Below are 18125 nucleotides of genomic sequence, written 5' to 3'. Positions count from 1 at the left end.
ATTGATGGACTAGCTTCGATCTCAATGTATAACTTTATTTACTGTGATTTTGATAGGTAGATTGATGGACTAGCTTCGATCTCAATGTATAACTTTATTTACTCTGTTGTATATTAGCATTGATTTTTTTAGATCCTGGTATTGGAGCCTAATATGAGCTTTTGACTATGATATTTTTTATGTTTTAGTTACTGGTATAGGAATTCAAATGAACATTTGACTATTACTGTATAGCGTGTTTTTTTCGCGGGTGTAAAATTTTGCGATTTAGGGACTACAAAGTATACGAAAAATTTTGGCGATTTTTATTTTGGTGGATTCTTAATTCCCAACTAAATATCTTGGCGGACACTAAAAAGAGTTAAAAAGTTGTAAAAATTGACAGGAAGAAACAATGAAACATATCTTAGCTTTAGTTCAGTACAAATATAAGAAATAATTAATAGTAAATAGTAAAGAGAATTATATATGGATAAGGAAAAACAATATTTGAGGTAAAACACATGTTTTGAATTGTCAAATATTTACAAAAGTCTCAAATTTACTTGTCTCGTGACATTTTTGCTAGCGGAACTTCGTCTTTAAGATAATCATCCAAGTGTCCATTGTTATGGTTAAATGATTTTTTTTACCTGAATGACATCTTATTTGTTGATTATAATCTGATACAATTAATCAAAAGAATACTGTTAACTTCTAGATATTTGTCACAGGTGTACAAACTTCTTGTAAAAGTAACGGTTGATTAGTTAAAAAATTTGCTGAACCTTTGATGTACTAATTAGGTTATAAAATTAGCAATAGTGACTTGCAACCCTTACATAATTTGTCGCTAATTAATAAGGGTAAAATACTAAGTAATTACACTCTTATATTATTTGAGACTAAAGGACCTGCCAACCAGAACAAATAAATCGTTCACAAAAGGCTTCAGCTATTAGAAAGTACTGAACGTATGCATAAATTTTCGGTGAAGGTGAATTTATTTTCACAATTTTTATTCATCTGCCAAAATAAGTGAAAATAACCTGCTATACGATATATCTGTTTACTTTTATAGACATTGCCATAGGAGCTCCATTCGAAGAGGATGGGAAAGGTGCTATATATGTCTTTAATGGTTATGAAGGGAAATTTTGGCATCGACCATCACAGATAATAAAGGCTAGTTCAATTGGCAGCAACCTGAAACAGTTTGGAATGTATTTGTCGCAATTTAAAATGGATGTGGATAATAACTTATACAATGGTTAGTCAAGAAACCTGCACAATATATATCCATAGATTAACTGTGTCTTGTGTCGAAACAATTTTAAAAGGACGAAGACATAATTTTGTTGCAAAGGAATAATATTTATATTATCTAAATTTTTATTAATACATTTGAATCGTTACGTTACTCCAACTTTTTAAGCCAAACCAGATACAAACCAGATACAATGTACAACAAAAGTCTTGGAAATTCTGAATTCATCCATTAAATGCTTAGAGTGAAACGTCATATAAAAATGAGGATATGTGGTATGATTTCCAATGAGACAACTATTGACCAGAGTATAAATGTGGAAGTTAGCAATTATAGGCCACCGTATGGCTGTCAACAATGAGCAAAACTCAAACTGTATAGTCGGCTATAAAAGGCCTTGACATGAAAAATGTGAAACCATTCAAATAATAATACTAACAGCCAAATTTATAACAGACCAATTTATGAAAACAAATATGAACAACATGAACAAACTACAACCACTGTACTACAGGCACATGTAGAATGTGGCGGGGTGAAACATGCTTGTAAGCACTCAACCCTCCCATAACCAGGGACAGTGGTGTAACAGCACAACATAAGAACAAACTTTAACATCAGTTGGATTTGGCTTAACTCAAAAGATTGGTACAAGACATAAAAAAATAGATGCAAAGCACTGAAATAAGAGATCAGTTACTGAAAGCTATTTCAAAGCCAATTACAACTAATAGATAAATCCTGTTCTGCCAGACTAAAGTATCAATCAGAGCACATCCAATGGATTTAGTGTAAAGACGTCATACACAGTCATGTTTTTAAATGATTTCAACTTTGTTTCGACTTAAATTTCAATAGTGCAGTACAAATTTCCTGTTCATTAGTTATATTTTCATGCAGAGATCATGCAGAAAGACTTTGAATATAGGTGATATGTTATGTTTTATATTTTTAAAAAGTATGTTATGTTTTTAGCTCATCGGGGCCCGAAGGGCCCCATGTGAGCTTATGCCATCACTTGGCGTCCGTCGTCGTCTGTCGTCGTCGTCATAAACTATTTCAAAAATCTTCTCCTCTGAAACTACTGTGCCAAATACCTTTCCTTAGGGTATCTAGTTTATAAATTGTATCCGAAGTTTTGATCCATCGACAAACATGGCCGCCATGGCTAAAAATAGAACATAGGGGTCAAATGCAGTTTTTGGCTTATATCTCAAAAACTCAAGATCTATCAGCTATGAAATTTTTATACAAATCGAACAACCCATTGTTGGGTTGCTGCCATTGAATTGGTAGTTTTAACAAAATTTTGCAGTTTTTTGTTATTATTTTGAATATTATTATAGATATATATAAACTGTAAGCAGCAATAATGTTCAGCAAAGTAAGATCTACAAAAAAGTTTATATGACCATAATTGTCAATTGACCCCTTAAGGAGTTATTGCCCTTTACAGACATTTTACACAATTTGTTCATCAAGTTTGCTAACATTTAAAAATCTTCTCCTCTGAAATACTGGTGAGCGATTCAGGCTCTTGAGAGCCTCTTGTTTATATTTAAGTGTGTTATGTTTTAAATTTAAGTATGTTGTGTTTTATATTTAAGATCTGGTTATTGGAGCTCCTGGATCTGGTAGTGTTGTCATGTTAAAATCTAATCCCACTATATCTATGGAAGTAAGTCTCAAAACTAGTCTTGTTAATCCAGTTAATGTCATACAAGATGATGATGAGAGGTTTGCCATCCAAGTCTGTTTCAAATATACAGGAGATAAAAATTCACCACCAGATGTCAGTAAGTTTGTAACTGTCTATCTTCATTATTATGACATTGTCCATCTTTTTGTTGTTGACACATACAATCTTGTACTTATATATGGACACACTCATTTTTCAACAGTATTGACACATACAGTCTGGTACTTATATATGAAAATACACTTTTGTCAATAGCATTGACGCAAACAAACTGGTAGTTATATATGGACATACACTTTTGTCAATAGTATTGACGCATACAAACCGGTAGTTATATATGGACCTACACTTTTTTCAATGCTCTTTTGTCAATAGCATTGACACATACAAACTGGTAGTTATATATGGACATACACTTTTGTCAATAGCATTGAAGCATACAAACCGGTACTTATATATGGACATACACTTTTGTCAATAGCATTGACGCATACAAACTGGTACTGATATATGGTCATACACTTTTGTCAATAGTATTGACGCATACAAACTGGTACTGATATATGGACATACACTTTTGTCAAAAGCATTGACACATACAAACTGGTACTGATATATGGACATACACTTTTGTCAATAGCATTGACGCAAACAAACTGGTAGTTATATATGGACATCAATTTGTCAATAGCATTGACACATACAAACCGGTAGTTATATATGGACATACACTTTTGTCAATAGCATTGACGCATACAAACCGGTAGTTATATATGGACATACACTTTTGTCAATAGCATTGACACAAACAAACCGGTAGTTATATATGGACATACACTTTTGTCAATAGCATTGACACATACAAACTGGTACTGATATATGGACATACACTTTTGTCAATAGCATTGATGCATACAAACTGGTAGTTATATATGGACATACACTTTTGTCAATAGCATTGACACTTACAAACCGGTAGTTAATATGGACATACACTTTTGTCAATGGCATTGACGCATACAAACCGGTAGTTATATATGGACATACACTTTTGTCAATAGCATTGACACATACAAACTGGTAGTTATATATGGACATACACTTTTGTCAATAGCATTGACACATTCAAACTGGTACTTATATATGGACAAACACATTTGTCAATAGCATTGACACATACAAACTGGTAGTTATATATGGGCATACACTTTTGTCAATAGCATTGACGCATACAAATCGGTACTTATATATGGACATACACTTTTGTCAAAAGCATTGACACATTCAAACTGGTACTAATATACGGACATACACTTTTGTCGATAGCATTGACACATACAAACTGGTACTTAAATATGGACATACACTTTTGTCGATAGCATTGACACATACAAACTGGTACTGATATATGGACATACACTTTTGTCGATAGCATTGACACATTCAAACCGCTAGTTATATATGGACATACACTTTTGTCAATAGCATTGACACATACAAACTGGTACTTATATATGGACATACACTTTTGTCGATAGCATTGACACATATAACTGGTACTGATATATGGACATACACTTTTGTCAATAGCATTGACACATTCAAACTGGTACTTATATATGGACAAACACATTTGTCAATAGCATTGACACATACAAACTGGTAGTTATATATGGACATACACTTTTGTCAATAGCATTGACACATTCAAACTGGTACTTATATATGGACAAACACATTTGTCAATAGCATTGACACATACAAACTGGTAGTTATATATGGGCATACACTTTTGTCAATAGCATTGACGCATACAAATCGGTACTTATATATGGACATACACTTTTGTCAAAAGCATTGACACATTCAAACTGGTACTAATATACGGACATACACTTTTGTCGATAGCATTGACACATACAAACTGGTACTTAAATATGGACATACACTTTTGTCGATAGCATTGACACATACAAACTGGTACTGATATATGGACATACACTTTTGTCGATAGCATTGACACATTCAAACCGCTAGTTATATATGGACATACACTTTTGTCAATAGCATTGACACATACAAACTGGTACTTATATATGGACATACACGTTTGTCGATAGCATTGACACATATAAACTGGTACTGATATATGGACATACACTTTTGTCAATAGCATTGACACATACAATCTGGTACTTTTATATTTTTTTATAAATTTTTCTGCATTATTTTCAGTTTTAATTTTTAAGTGTAATTGCATTTAAGCTCAGCAATATTTATGAATATTTAATATTTGATTCTCCATTTATTTTTACAGTTGTGAACTACACTGTTTTTATTGATAATAGTATGACTCAACAAGGAATACAAGAAAGGATTCTAGCAGAAGATGGGAGTTACACTGTGGCAGGAGACAAGAAGGTCATCAGAGGCTATGAAATACCACAATGTTCTACTAATTATACAGTTGTAGTACAGGTAATATCAATGTATTAAAAATCACTTTATACATTCTAATATTATATTGTTTTATTATCAAGTCAGTTTCTAGCCCCTTTGTGAATTTGCTTAAGTTAGTCTTGACTCTGTAAGATCGTAAACTGTTGTCCTTTTGTGTGTCTATCCATTTGATCATCTATCTGTCTTTGCATATCTTACTGTAACTCCAGAATGCATTCCAAACTTTACCACAATGTAAGACTAGCTGCATTTCAATATGGAAGATTTTAATCCTCCATGTAACCCGTTGCGGGGGACATGGAAATACCGGGCCTCCGTCCAGTCTTGTTAGCGCACATGTACAATTCTTGCCAGATTTTTATGAAAGTTAGGTTTATATCAGCAATTTCTTGGACGAGTTCGAAAATCAATGTCGGTCAAGTATTTTTAAAAGAGTTGTGCCCCTTGGACACATTAATTTTATGGAAAGTTGCAACGTTAGCGCTCTCATGTGTTCAATTCTTGCCAGAATTTTATGAAACTTATATCATACGTTTATATCAGCAATGTCTTAACAAGTTCAAAAATCAGTGCTTATCAATTAATTTTAAAAGAGTTATGCCCCTTGGAAACATTAATTTTATGGAAAATTGCATCGTTAGTGCTCTCCTGTGTTCAATTCTTGCCAGATTTTTATGAAACATATATCATAGGTTCATATTAGCAATGTCTTGGACGAAATGGAAAATCAGTGTCGATCAATCGTTTTTAAAAGAGTTATGCCCCTTGGAAATATTAAAATTATATGGAAAATTGCCTTATGAGCACTCTAATGTGTACAATTCTTGCCAGAGTTTTATGAAATTTATGTTATAGGTTTATATCATCAATGTACTTGAAGAGTTCAAAAATCAGTGTTGATCAATTATTTTTAAAAGAGTTATGCCTTTGAAAATATTGATTATATGGAAAATTGCAATGTTATTGCTTTCATGTGTTCAATTCTTATCAGAATTTTATGAAACTTATTTCATAGGTTTATATCAGCAATGTCTTTGACACTTTCGAAAATAAGTTCTGATAAAATATTTTTAACGAGTTATGGTCCTTAGAAATATAGATTATAATAGAAATCACATTCATTTGCTCTGAAGCCTTCATTTCTCTTATGATATTAATAAAAAGTTTTAAAGAACAAAAAAAAGTGCTTTTTTAGTTATTGCCCTTGTACTTTAGATAGATAAAATATGTGCAACGCAGGGGACATAGGAACTCTGTTCTTTTATCAGATTAGTAATTCCATTGTTATGAGACTAAAACATCAAAGACTAGGCATTTATTCATATATCTGGTGCTGGGATTGGTAAAGTAAGTTAATTTTCTATTTCAAAAATTCCTGAGTTGTCTTTTCAGAATTACGGAATGTAAACAGTCAGATATGAGGCAATTTTTCACATATAGCACACTAGCTTGAGATTGCTTTCATTCATTTACTTCAAAGTTTACCCTGATTTTTGGATTTGCTATTCCAGAGTTATGGGACTGTTTTCCCATGCAATTTCATTATGGATGCAAATAGAATATCTTGCACTTCTTGTATAGCTGTTTATTCATTTATATTGGAATTTCAGGGCTTGATCAATTTCTTTTTATGTCCCTGCTATGGCGGCGGAGCATTAAGGGTTACCCTTGCCCTTCCATATATACATACATCCAAAAATAGGTTTCCATTCCCCAACTTTAGTTTGCCTTGACCAAATATTATGAAACTTATAAACAATGCTTATTACTACCAAAAGCAGGTCAAGTTTGAAATTGGGTTGTGTCACTTTTACCATTCTTGAGTTATGTCCCTTTATAAATGGAAAAAATGCTGAATTGGCAGTTTCCCCACTCTTACTTTACTTTACTACAACCAAATGTTCTGAAACATACATGAATTTTGGTGGCATCACTTTCACCATTCATGAGTTATGTCCCTTTATAAATGGAAAAATAAGCGAATTTACCATTCCGCATTCTAACTTTAATTTGCCCCAACCAAATGTTATGAAACTTGTACACAATGCTTTTTACCACCAAACACAGATCGAGTTCAAATGAGGGTTGCCTCACTTTCACCTTTCTCCAGTTACCCCATTTCTATATGTTATTGAAGAATGAGAGCACTCAATCCATCGAGCAATATGTAATAACAGCATACAGAAAAAAAACCCATTAAGTTTCAAAGAAAACATAACGTCAGTATGTTTTAATTAGTACATTGAGTCTTGCATATTTAAAAGTGGAGGCATCTGTGTCCCATGGACACATATATTATATTTTTTAACAAATAAAACTTGTTATTGTGCAGAATGTTTTTAGTTAAAATTGACATTTAATGTTTGTTACTTTTAGAAATATAGAGTAAAAGATATCGTGACCCCAGTGACCTTTGTTGTTAAATATGCCATTAAGCACCAATCAGGAACAGGTTTGAATTGTTCTATAAGTCCCTGTCCAGTTATCAGTGCGTTTGATGCCAAGAGGCAAGTTCCTGATGCAGATTTCTTCACAGAAAAGGTAGGAGATTTTACCTGTGAAGGTAACATAGTGTACTTATTTATGTCATATTTGGTTTGAATGTTAAAATTGTGCAATCAAATGATAAGATGATTAACAGAAAATAAATAAATAACAGTTTTGTGAAAAATAATTTCAATATATTTCTATTGAGAATTTAGCATACCATTTTCTTGCTTTTTGTCGAGCCTTCGACTTTTGTCGAAAAAGCGAGACATAGCGATCCTACATTTCGTCGTCGTTGTTGTCGTCGTCGCCTGCGTCCACAAATATTCACTCTGTTGTTAAAGTTTTTGAAATTTTAATAACTTTCTTAAACTATCCTCGTTTTCTACCAAACTTGGACAGAAGCTTGTTTATGATCATAAGATAATATTCAAAAGTAAATTTTGTAAAAAAAAAATTCCATTTTTTCCGTATTTTACTTATAAATGGACTCAGTTTTTCTTCCAGTTAACATTACATACAGTCTGCAGTTTAAGTTTTTAAAACATTTATTAGATTCATAAACTATCCTGGATTTTTACCAAACTTGAACAGAAGCTACTTACAATCAAAAGATAGTATATAGAGGAATATTTGTATTAATTTTTTTCCTCATTTTTACTGAGCCTGCAATTAACAGCAAAAGTAGGCGAGACACTGGGTTCCGCGGAACTCTTACGAATTTTTTCAAATATTAAGGTAGTCTCAAAATGTGGAGGAAGAAGAACTTTATATGTTGTCAAGTTGTACCCTTATAACTTTGTAAAATAATTATTCACTGCTGATAAATCATCATGCTTTCTTGTTGTCCTAACCTCTTTTTACACATAACTCTAATAAATGACCATGAAAACTCCCCAAAAATAAACTTATTTGCATGTTGATTTTATAGATATATCTGCATTTTTGCTAATATTTAAATACCTTGAAAAGCTGTGTTGATAATATGTATTTGAAGGCTTAGTATTTAGCTTCTTACGAAGGTGATATTATGGAAGTAAGGACACATGTCTTCACATGTAGATACATATATTTTGTTAAATAATATTGCTGAATATGTTTTTTTGAAAATTTTAATGTTTCAGAGGATTGAAACTACATTTCTTTTAAAAAGCATAGTAAGTTTGAATGCATGATAGGGAAATATATGGAGCATTGGGGACATGAAAAAAACTTACAAAAGTAACAATGTATAACCTGATAAAACATATATGAGACTTAACTATTTGAAACAGAAAAAAAATGATTAAGACAACAATCGCCACATGATATTTCTAAAAAGCAGAAGAGTATTTATGATTGTCAGGTGACTTGCTAATATTTTGAATGTTATTTAAGGAACCATAATGTCAGTCTGACCTGTTATACAATCAAATGATCTTGAAAAGACATGATACTTTTTTATTTATTAAATTCCCCTCGTTAATAAGGTGCAGCGGGTATACTGATCTGTTAGGCTGTCTATCTGTCATCTCAATCTTGGTCTGTCATTTCTATCTTGGTCTGTCATCTGTATCTTGGTCTGTCATTTCTATTTTGGTCTGTCATCTCAATCTCGGTCTGTCATCTCTATCTTGGTCTGTCATCTCTATCTTGGTCTGTCATCTCAATCTTGGTCCGTCATTTCTCAAAGTTTGTTATGGTCCTGATTAGATATTCAGACATTTCGAGTAAATAATTCAGAAATAATTGCATGTGAAAGGCTTGGATTAGCTAAATTATCTCAAAATGCTATTAAAAAGTGGTTAGACTGTTATTTTGGGATTCTAACACATTATACATGTATATGCTATAATAAACAGACCAACTAAACTTAAGTATTTGATACTCATGAATACTTTGTAAAAATTAAATAACACAAATAACTAATTGATTTCATGTATGATTATTCATTAATTGATTATACAAATACTCTTTATCTTTATAACCTATTGTTATACTTATTAAGTTTTATTAAATCTCTGAAAAGTTAAACTACAGGATATAAAAAGATGCAAATTACTATTGCTACTGTATTTCAGACTATTGACAAACTTCATATAGGATATACAAAGATGCAATTACTATTGCTACTATTTACGTATTGAACATAATATGAATGTATGCAAAAATCGTTCTTTTTTTCAACATGGGCTTCTAACATACAGGAAGAGTGTTAATCCATTTTCAAATTTCCAAACATTCTTTCCAATTTTGGAAAATGTTTGCAAGAGGAGAAAACTCCTTGGTAGAACAAATTGCAACCCTGTCTTAACAAACTATAGAAAGAGCATGTTTTGATGCTTGTAAGTTATTATGAATTCTTATTTCATAATGACCTAGTTTTATCATTAATGTGTAATGCACTCATGAGACAAAATTATTGATAGACCCCACACAATACACCATGCTCCTTCTTCTTGCTTTGTATAGACAGGGATACAGGTTGTCCAACCTAGTAGAAGAATGTTACTTGTAAATTGACTGTTATCACAAGAAAAATAGCGGCAATCCACAACAAATGGAAAATAACAGTAAACTAACATTCTGCATGATGGTAAATGTTCATTGCATGGTTGATGAAGTGATGGCACCAAGTTTTATTGATCAAGAAAATTAAAGAATGATTGCATGTACTGCTGCCGCTGTATGACAGATAAATTGTAACAAAACATATGCCAACAAATTTGTGTTATTTACTGTATGCTTTATTATGACATAACAGAGAGATTGCCATCTTTTGTTGTGTTTGTTGTCCCCCAAGTCTTCTTCTGTTTCTCCACACTAATACCCGGAGACTGTTATCACATACTTTCATATTGGGTAGGAATAATTGTTATTTCTTTTTGACCATCCTATACTTTCATTTTTAAATTTATAATTATTCCAGGATCTGTGGAACATCAACCATTTTTTTACTACCTTTATTTTCTTTGGTATCAATTTTCGTGGATTAAAGAAAAATTGTATTTTTGAGGATACTTGATATCATGGTTTTGCCATAGTCTGCATACAAGCTAATAGAAAATTTGTACTTCGTTAAACACGTAATTTCATGGTTCACGTATTACCACAAAAATTGGTATCCCACAAAAAATAATGAATCCACAGTATTGTAATTCACTAACACATTGTGAACACAACTCCTTTGTGACCATTTCACAGAAAGCTTTCATATTTAGTAGGATGGTTTGTCATCATGTGTGGTTGGACATCCTATGATGTCATTTGGATTTGACAATTATTGGGGCAGTTTGGCTTTTTTGTGTGATAATTATAAAATAACTAATCGAAGAATTCAAATATAGAAAAATATTGAACAAGTGACCGAACAACACATTAATTCATGAATGCGCGTAGAGCATGAGTTAATTATCAGTGTTGTTCGGTCACGAGTTGAATATTTTTGATATTTGAATTCTTTGATTAGTTGTTTTTTTTATTACATTGACAATGGGCTTTTTAGTGGAATTAAAGTAGAAAATGTAAGGAACTATATCCTTTTCTATGCATTCACAATTTGCTTTGATGCGACGTCATCGACAACGTCTTGACAACACCTATTATTATACCTTACATTATATAGTAATTATTTGATTGGCTAATACGGAATCATGTGTCATAGTTTAATTTTGATGTTTTTCCAAAAATTGGCAGGAGCGGTGAATAACCCAGACAAATTGAAGCCTCCATAGAACAACCCTATTATTCCCCGGTGAATAACCTTTTCAGCCCCTTGGTTTTTGCACGAGTTATCTCCCATAAAAAATGACGTCATTGACGCCTGTAAACAAAATGGAAATGGCCAGGTAAGAAGCACATCAAGTAACAAGGAAACAGGATCAAACAAGGCTTGGAAAATCATCTAGTTCCGAAGATATCTCTCGTAAACGGTCCTTTTCAGGGCCATCAATATTTTACAGAAAGAGTCTACCTTTTGTTGTACATACCAGAAATTCTTAGACACAAAATAATTTTCTAACGTAAATGTTTTGACAATCTTTTTTATCTCCCGTAAGGCAATAGTTTACACTTAATTGTTTGTTCGGTATAATAAAACAGTTATGGCCCATTGAGTCTGTGAATATCCAAAATTGTCAACCCGAGTAAGGGTTATTCCCCTCGGCTAAAGCCCTCGTGGAATAAACCCTTACTCGGGTAGACAATTTTGGATATTCACCTCCTCAGCTGGCCATAATTGTTTATTGTTGTATGACGTCAGAGGAGTGAAATAACCGAGTATATTTCATATGTGAAATTATCGGTTTTTATTTCACTGGGAAATCACAGTAATTCATTGCAACCAATGTAATAATACATCAGTTACAAAGTGAAAGAGGACATTTCACTATGGTTAAGTAATCTTTTTTTTTTCTGTTTAGGTCACAACTCTTATTGGATCATTAAATAGTTAAAAAAATTCACACATTCATTTGTTTGCCAATGATATATTTTGTAGATTAGATTTAAAAAAGATTGTGGCCCAGATAACATTTGTGAGACAGATATGAAATTAAATGTTGATCCAAAATATAATTATGGAAGACCAGATACCCTAGTCAGAGGACCATTAGCAGGCTTTCATTTAGATGTTAATGTTACTAACTTGAGAGAACCCTCGTATGGAACAGTATTGAAGGTCGATGCACCTTATTACATAAGCTATTTGAAGGTCAAAACACATTCACTACTTGCTGTGTCATGTTCACCACGTAACATTAATGAGACCAAATCTATACTAGAATGTGAATTATCGGGTTTGGACAAGCCATTTGTGACGAGTAGAGTGGACAGATTTACTATTTATTTTGAAGCTCGTCATACTCCCATACTAAATACTTTTGATTTGAAAATAAATCTAGAAACCAAAAGTGTGGATATAAACATGTCAAATAATAAGAGAGTACTACAAATGAAAGTAGAATCATCTGCTGACATAGCATTTGAAGGGTGAGTTAGTGTGTTTTCTTTAAAAAGTATTATGTTCTGTAAGAACAAATATTCAAATAGTTTGAAAATGATTTGATACATGAAATTATACATAATTTTATATTATTTATAGTGTTAACAAAATGGAGAAGAAAAAACATATCAAAATAGATTATAATTCAATGTAAATAGAGAATATCATATGACTTTTTCAATATCACATCCGTATCAACCCGAGACACCAATATAATCCCAAGAGCTCTGCTCGAGGGATTATATTGGTTTAGGGTTGATACGGTATGTGATATTGAAAAAGCCATATCATATACACTTTATTATATACATATACCTCACGTAGATGTTTTTTTGTGACATGACGTCATACAGATAAGGAGGTTTGAAATGACGTCATACAGATTATAGGTTTGACATGACATCATACAGATTAGGGGTTTGATAAAGCCTTTGCAACAGTGACTGCAATCGATGACGTGACGTCATACAGATTTAAGGTGTGATAAAGCCTTTGCAACCGTGCTGATATTAATATCATCACGGGTGGCTGATACAGCACGCTTGCCAATGATTGTATTACACATACAATTTATCTGTATTTACTACTAAGTATATAATAAAAGGAAATAATGTATGAGTCCCAATGAGACAATTTTTGAATTTTGGTAATGTTAACAAATTGAATCAAAATATTCCAATTGAATATGATAAAAGAATAAGCTGTTTGAGACCCATTGTATTAAACTTATTTTGAATATTGGGTGTTGTTAGTGAATATGGCCTTTTGTAGTGCCATAATGGTCTGTTGTATTTAACATCTACATGAAGAGTCTTTGAAAAATATCAATATATGATACCAATTTACATGTGCATGTCTCATGCTAATGAATCAGCCTTCATCAGATGCATTCAAGATCAAAAGATGGAAAGCCAAAACTTTAAAAGATGCATAAACCCAAAAGACCTTGAACAGAATAATAGAAAATTGTCTAAGGTCATCTTGGATTTGTAACCTTAGTCCTATTTTAATACATAATATATAAGCTGGAAATTTACAAATGTACAAGTATCTTTGAAATCATTTCATTACCAAACTAAATTACATGAAAAAACAAATAAAAAGGTATATACCCTATAGGGAAAAGACAATGTAGGTAAGACTTGATCATTTTGAATTTTACCTAGATGTGCAATCGATATAACTTTCACAGGTAAATAATACAATTGAATAGATATTTTAATGATTTTTCTGCAGATTTGGTAATCCAGAATTGTTTGTTACTAGCAAAACTAAAGTGGATAAAGTTACACATAGATTTGATTTTACCAACAATGGACCTAGTATCCTGGAGTCTCACATGGGGACTCATTCAATATTTACTGTCAAATACCCTAGTGTAGTTATCGACCAGAAATCTATCCTGAAAGTATCTGAACTGGTTGGTTTTTAAACTTAAATATATTATGTGTATTAGTCTATCTTGGACAAGATGTCATATGCATTTCAATTTTCTGAAGTAATCTATTCATTGTTCATACTGTTTGCTGCTAATTGCTGTTAACCTTTTTGTATTTCAGTAGCATTCTTTGCTACCCATTGACAAAAAGTCTTTGTAGAAAAAATTTCTGTTGAAGAACAAGTCTATTTGAAACAAACAATTTGCTTGTTTACATGTATTAGAAATGCACTTTTTGGAAAGATAAATTTGTTAGAGAACCTACTTTGATATATGTGGGTCATGGAAATTAAAGGTCTATGATGATAAATTATTTCATGTAATTATTCAATGAATACAGTGTAGTTTTACCTCATAATATACTCTTAATCAGAAAACAATTCTTTGAAATAAATGAAATATACTGTGTATAAAGAAATACTTTTTTACTTTCTCTTTTGTATTTTTTAGAATTTTGTTGTTCCTGTTGAAACATTGTATTTTGATTGTGGATCATCAATAATAAAGACAATAGTTCCAGGTAGTTCAAGACTTAACTCTACACTAACTTATCAGTTAAAACAAAGAGATGAAGCAATAGATAATGGTTTAAATTATGTGAGTAAAGATAATTTTAAATGATCAATAAAATTGAGAATGGAAATGGGGAATGTGTCAAAGAGACAACAACCCGACCATAGAACAGACAACAGCAGAAGGTCACCAACAGGTCTTCAATGCAGCGAGAAATTCCCGCACCCGGAGGCGTCCTTCAGCTGGACCCTAAACAAATATATATACTAGTTCAGTGATAATGAACGCCATACTAAACTCCAAATTGTACACTAAAGAAACTAAAATTAAAAATAATACAAGACTAACAAAGGCTAGAGGCTCCTGACTTGGGACAGGCGCAAAAATGCGGCGGGGTTAAACATGTTTATGAGATCTCAACCCTCCCCCTATACCTCTAGCCAATGTAGAAAAGTAAACGCATAACAATACGCACATTAAAATTCAGTTCAAGGGAAGTCCGAATCTGATGTCAGAAGATGTAACCAAAGAAAATAAACAAAATGACAATAATACATAAATAACAACAGACTACTAGCAGTTAACTGACATGCCAGCTCCAGTAGTTTAGTTTGCGAGCTTAGGTCAGTTTCTCATTAAATATGAGTAAGAGGACTATTTTGCTTCTATACTATGGGTGTAAGAAAGACAAATAAGGCATAGATACACAGAGGAGAAGACAGAGACAAAGGAGAACCATTGGATTACAGGTTCAAACGTCTCTTCACAGTTCAATGATCAACTTTATTTTTTTTGCAATTTATAGGCTAGTTTCTCAGTTTACAGTGAGTATTTAGTTCAACTAAAGTTGGTGTAAAGAACAAAAGTAAGGTGTTCATGTTTGTCTGAAAAGAGATAATCTGAGTTTTCATGCTTAGGTCAGTCTCTATGAACTATGAGTAATAGGTCAACTATAATTGGTCTGCAGTGTAAATGTAAGTCATACATATCAGTCTGACAGAAATCACTAGACCTTGAACTCTTATCACAGTTCCATGATTATCATTCTTAGGTCAGTTTCTGATTTACGACAATGTAGATGACATCCTTTCACCAAATAATTCTAAGTTGAATGCATATATTCTAATGAATTTGAAATAAAGGATACCATAGATACAGTTATTAAAGACTGCTTCATATCTTGACTTGTATCTAAAAAAAAGCAATGTTGTCCATTGAGAACTAAACTTGACAACAATACAGAATCTCAGATCATATCAATTTTCTCATTGTGATTTCTATGTAGCAACATTCCAGCTGTGCCTTCATATATAGTATATATCTATAATTGTATAGGGGGTATCATTAGTGAGCAGTAGCTAACATTTCAACTTGTTTTGTCCCCTGAAAATTGACATGCTTTTTCGTGTTTGGAAAACAAAGTCTCACCAGAAAATAATTCATATCAAACTCCTGAATACTATGTTAAATGTACTATTCATTTTTTCCTAGTAGAAGTGATTCTACTTGAATATTACTTGTATTTTGATCATTGAGTCTTGTGTTGTAGAATTGTGAATTAGGTGGCTGTACGATGGTTGAATGTGAAATTTCCCCACTAGATGTGAAAGCTTTTGTCACAATAAAGTTGAGTTATGATATGGATGTAGATATATTAGCCAAAGTCAAGGTATGTATTTATCAATCTAGAAAAGGTAACAAATCCAATATCAGCTGTTTGTCTCTAACAGTCAGGGTAGTTAGTGAAATCCAGGTGCTCTCTTATTTGTTTATTCAAAATTATTGGCTCTCAGGCAAGAATTACTTTCAACTTGATGGATTCTAGTTATTGAGCCTGAGTCTCAAGAGAATATAACATTCAGCAATTCATAAGTCACCTACCAATAAAGCTGAAGGGAACTATTGGTTTGTTTACTGAAGTTATGGCCCTTGGACAAAAGAAATCTTGAAAATTTTCAGCTTCCACACTGTTTTCTGTAATACTTGAAGCAATAGACTATTTTCATATTACCGACTCTGGAGTATATAATTTTTAGACAGGTTGTTTACTTTGTGGTAGCACATTCTGGTACTTTGTCATGTAAGAGCAACTAAAAGAAGTAAAATCAAACTTGCAATCGGTGCAATTTTGGGAAAAAATGAACTGTTCATATGTTTTCTATACACGACAAAATCATTGGAAAACAATTAATAACCCATTGTAGCTTAAAGAATATAGCAACAATGGCCTTTTCCAATGGCTTGCTTTCCAGCTGGAAAAATACAAGAAATTGAAAATTCAAGTATAATTTTCAATTATTTGCTAAATTCAATTGAAACACTTACATTTTGTTAATTTTTTATTGTTCATGAAAAAACTGAACCAGCAGTTTTGAACCAGATGTAAATTCAGGCAACAGTAGTTTATTGATGTACAAATCTCTTATATTGATTTAGTATAAACAAAAGTTAACAAACAAAAAATGAGAGAAAAGCATAAACTCCAAAAAGGAGCAAAACCGACTGTTGGACAGGGTAAGCAATGCAGTCTCATAAACAGGTTAATTGATATCCAGAATTTACTTTTGTCTTACTGAATTCTGAAGGATGTGGACAATTTGTTTATTTCAGAGACAGAGTTCTAAAGTAGAGAGCTTATCTGTATCATCTGTGGCAACAGCATCTATGCCACCAAACATTGGATTAACAACGTCCCTTAGCCATTCAGCTTTCGTGAGTAGAAACCACATAATTTTTGTCTCGCCTGCGACGAAAGTCACAGTATGCGAGACATAGGTAGTTCTATCCGGCAGCGGGGTAAACTATTTGTATAAAGCTTTATATTTCAGAAGGTAGAAGACCTGGATGCTTCATATCTTGTATGCAGATACCTTATGTTACAAAGTTTACGTCTGTCATATGTCCAATGTCCTTGAGCTCATTTCCATTTCATTTTTTGATTTTTTTTGTCATGTGAATTTCGAACTTATTATGATTAATAGGATAACCATAATTGATATATGGGTCCCTTGCAACGTCTACATGTCCGTCAGACAGGGTTCACCTGACCTCGACCTCATTTCATGGATCACTTATTAATAGTAATAGGATAACTATATTTGGTATATGGGTTTCTTGCAGCATCCATATATCCGTTATACAGAGTTCACCTGACCTTGACTTCATTATATGGATCAGTGATCAAGGTTCAAGTTACGTGATTAGGTCTGTTTCTCAAATACTATTAGTAGCAGGTCAACTATATGTGGTGTATGGAATGACTGTAATGGGTACATGTCAGTCTGACAGGTTTTATCTGACC

The 18125-nt window shown here is 32.4% G+C and overlaps 1 protein-coding gene across 8 annotated transcripts in view; it reads left to right on the top strand.

Annotated features, from left to right (window-relative positions):
* Positions 1-18125, top strand: part of LOC127730904 (integrin alpha pat-2-like) — a 61737-nt gene that overhangs the window by 23385 nt on the left and 20227 nt on the right. For all 8 annotated transcript variants that reach the window (XR_007995363.1, XM_052239517.1, XM_052239515.1 and 5 more), the window contains 9 exons: positions 1061-1249; positions 2854-3042; positions 5263-5423; positions 7782-7946; positions 12370-12860; positions 14110-14293; positions 14762-14908; positions 16374-16493; positions 17435-17536. Coding sequence is in view for 7 of the 8 variants with exons in the window: in XM_052239517.1 (XP_052095477.1) it covers positions 1061-1249; positions 2854-3042; positions 5263-5423; positions 7782-7946; positions 12370-12860; positions 14110-14293; positions 14762-14908; positions 16374-16493; positions 17435-17536 (1748 nt within the window). In the remaining variant the exon portion in view is untranslated. The remainder of the gene's footprint in view (positions 1-1060; positions 1250-2853; positions 3043-5262; positions 5424-7781; positions 7947-12369; positions 12861-14109; positions 14294-14761; positions 14909-16373; positions 16494-17434; positions 17537-18125) is intronic.

Source organism: Mytilus californianus, unplaced genomic scaffold, assembly GCF_021869535.1.
Source record: "Mytilus californianus isolate M0D057914Y unplaced genomic scaffold, xbMytCali1.0.p SCAF_2, whole genome shotgun sequence".
In the NCBI taxonomy this organism is placed as follows: Eukaryota; Metazoa; Mollusca; class Bivalvia; order Mytilida; family Mytilidae; genus Mytilus; species Mytilus californianus.
The sequence above is the reverse complement of the archived record's forward strand: the minus strand, read 5'-3'. Positions and strand labels throughout refer to the sequence as shown.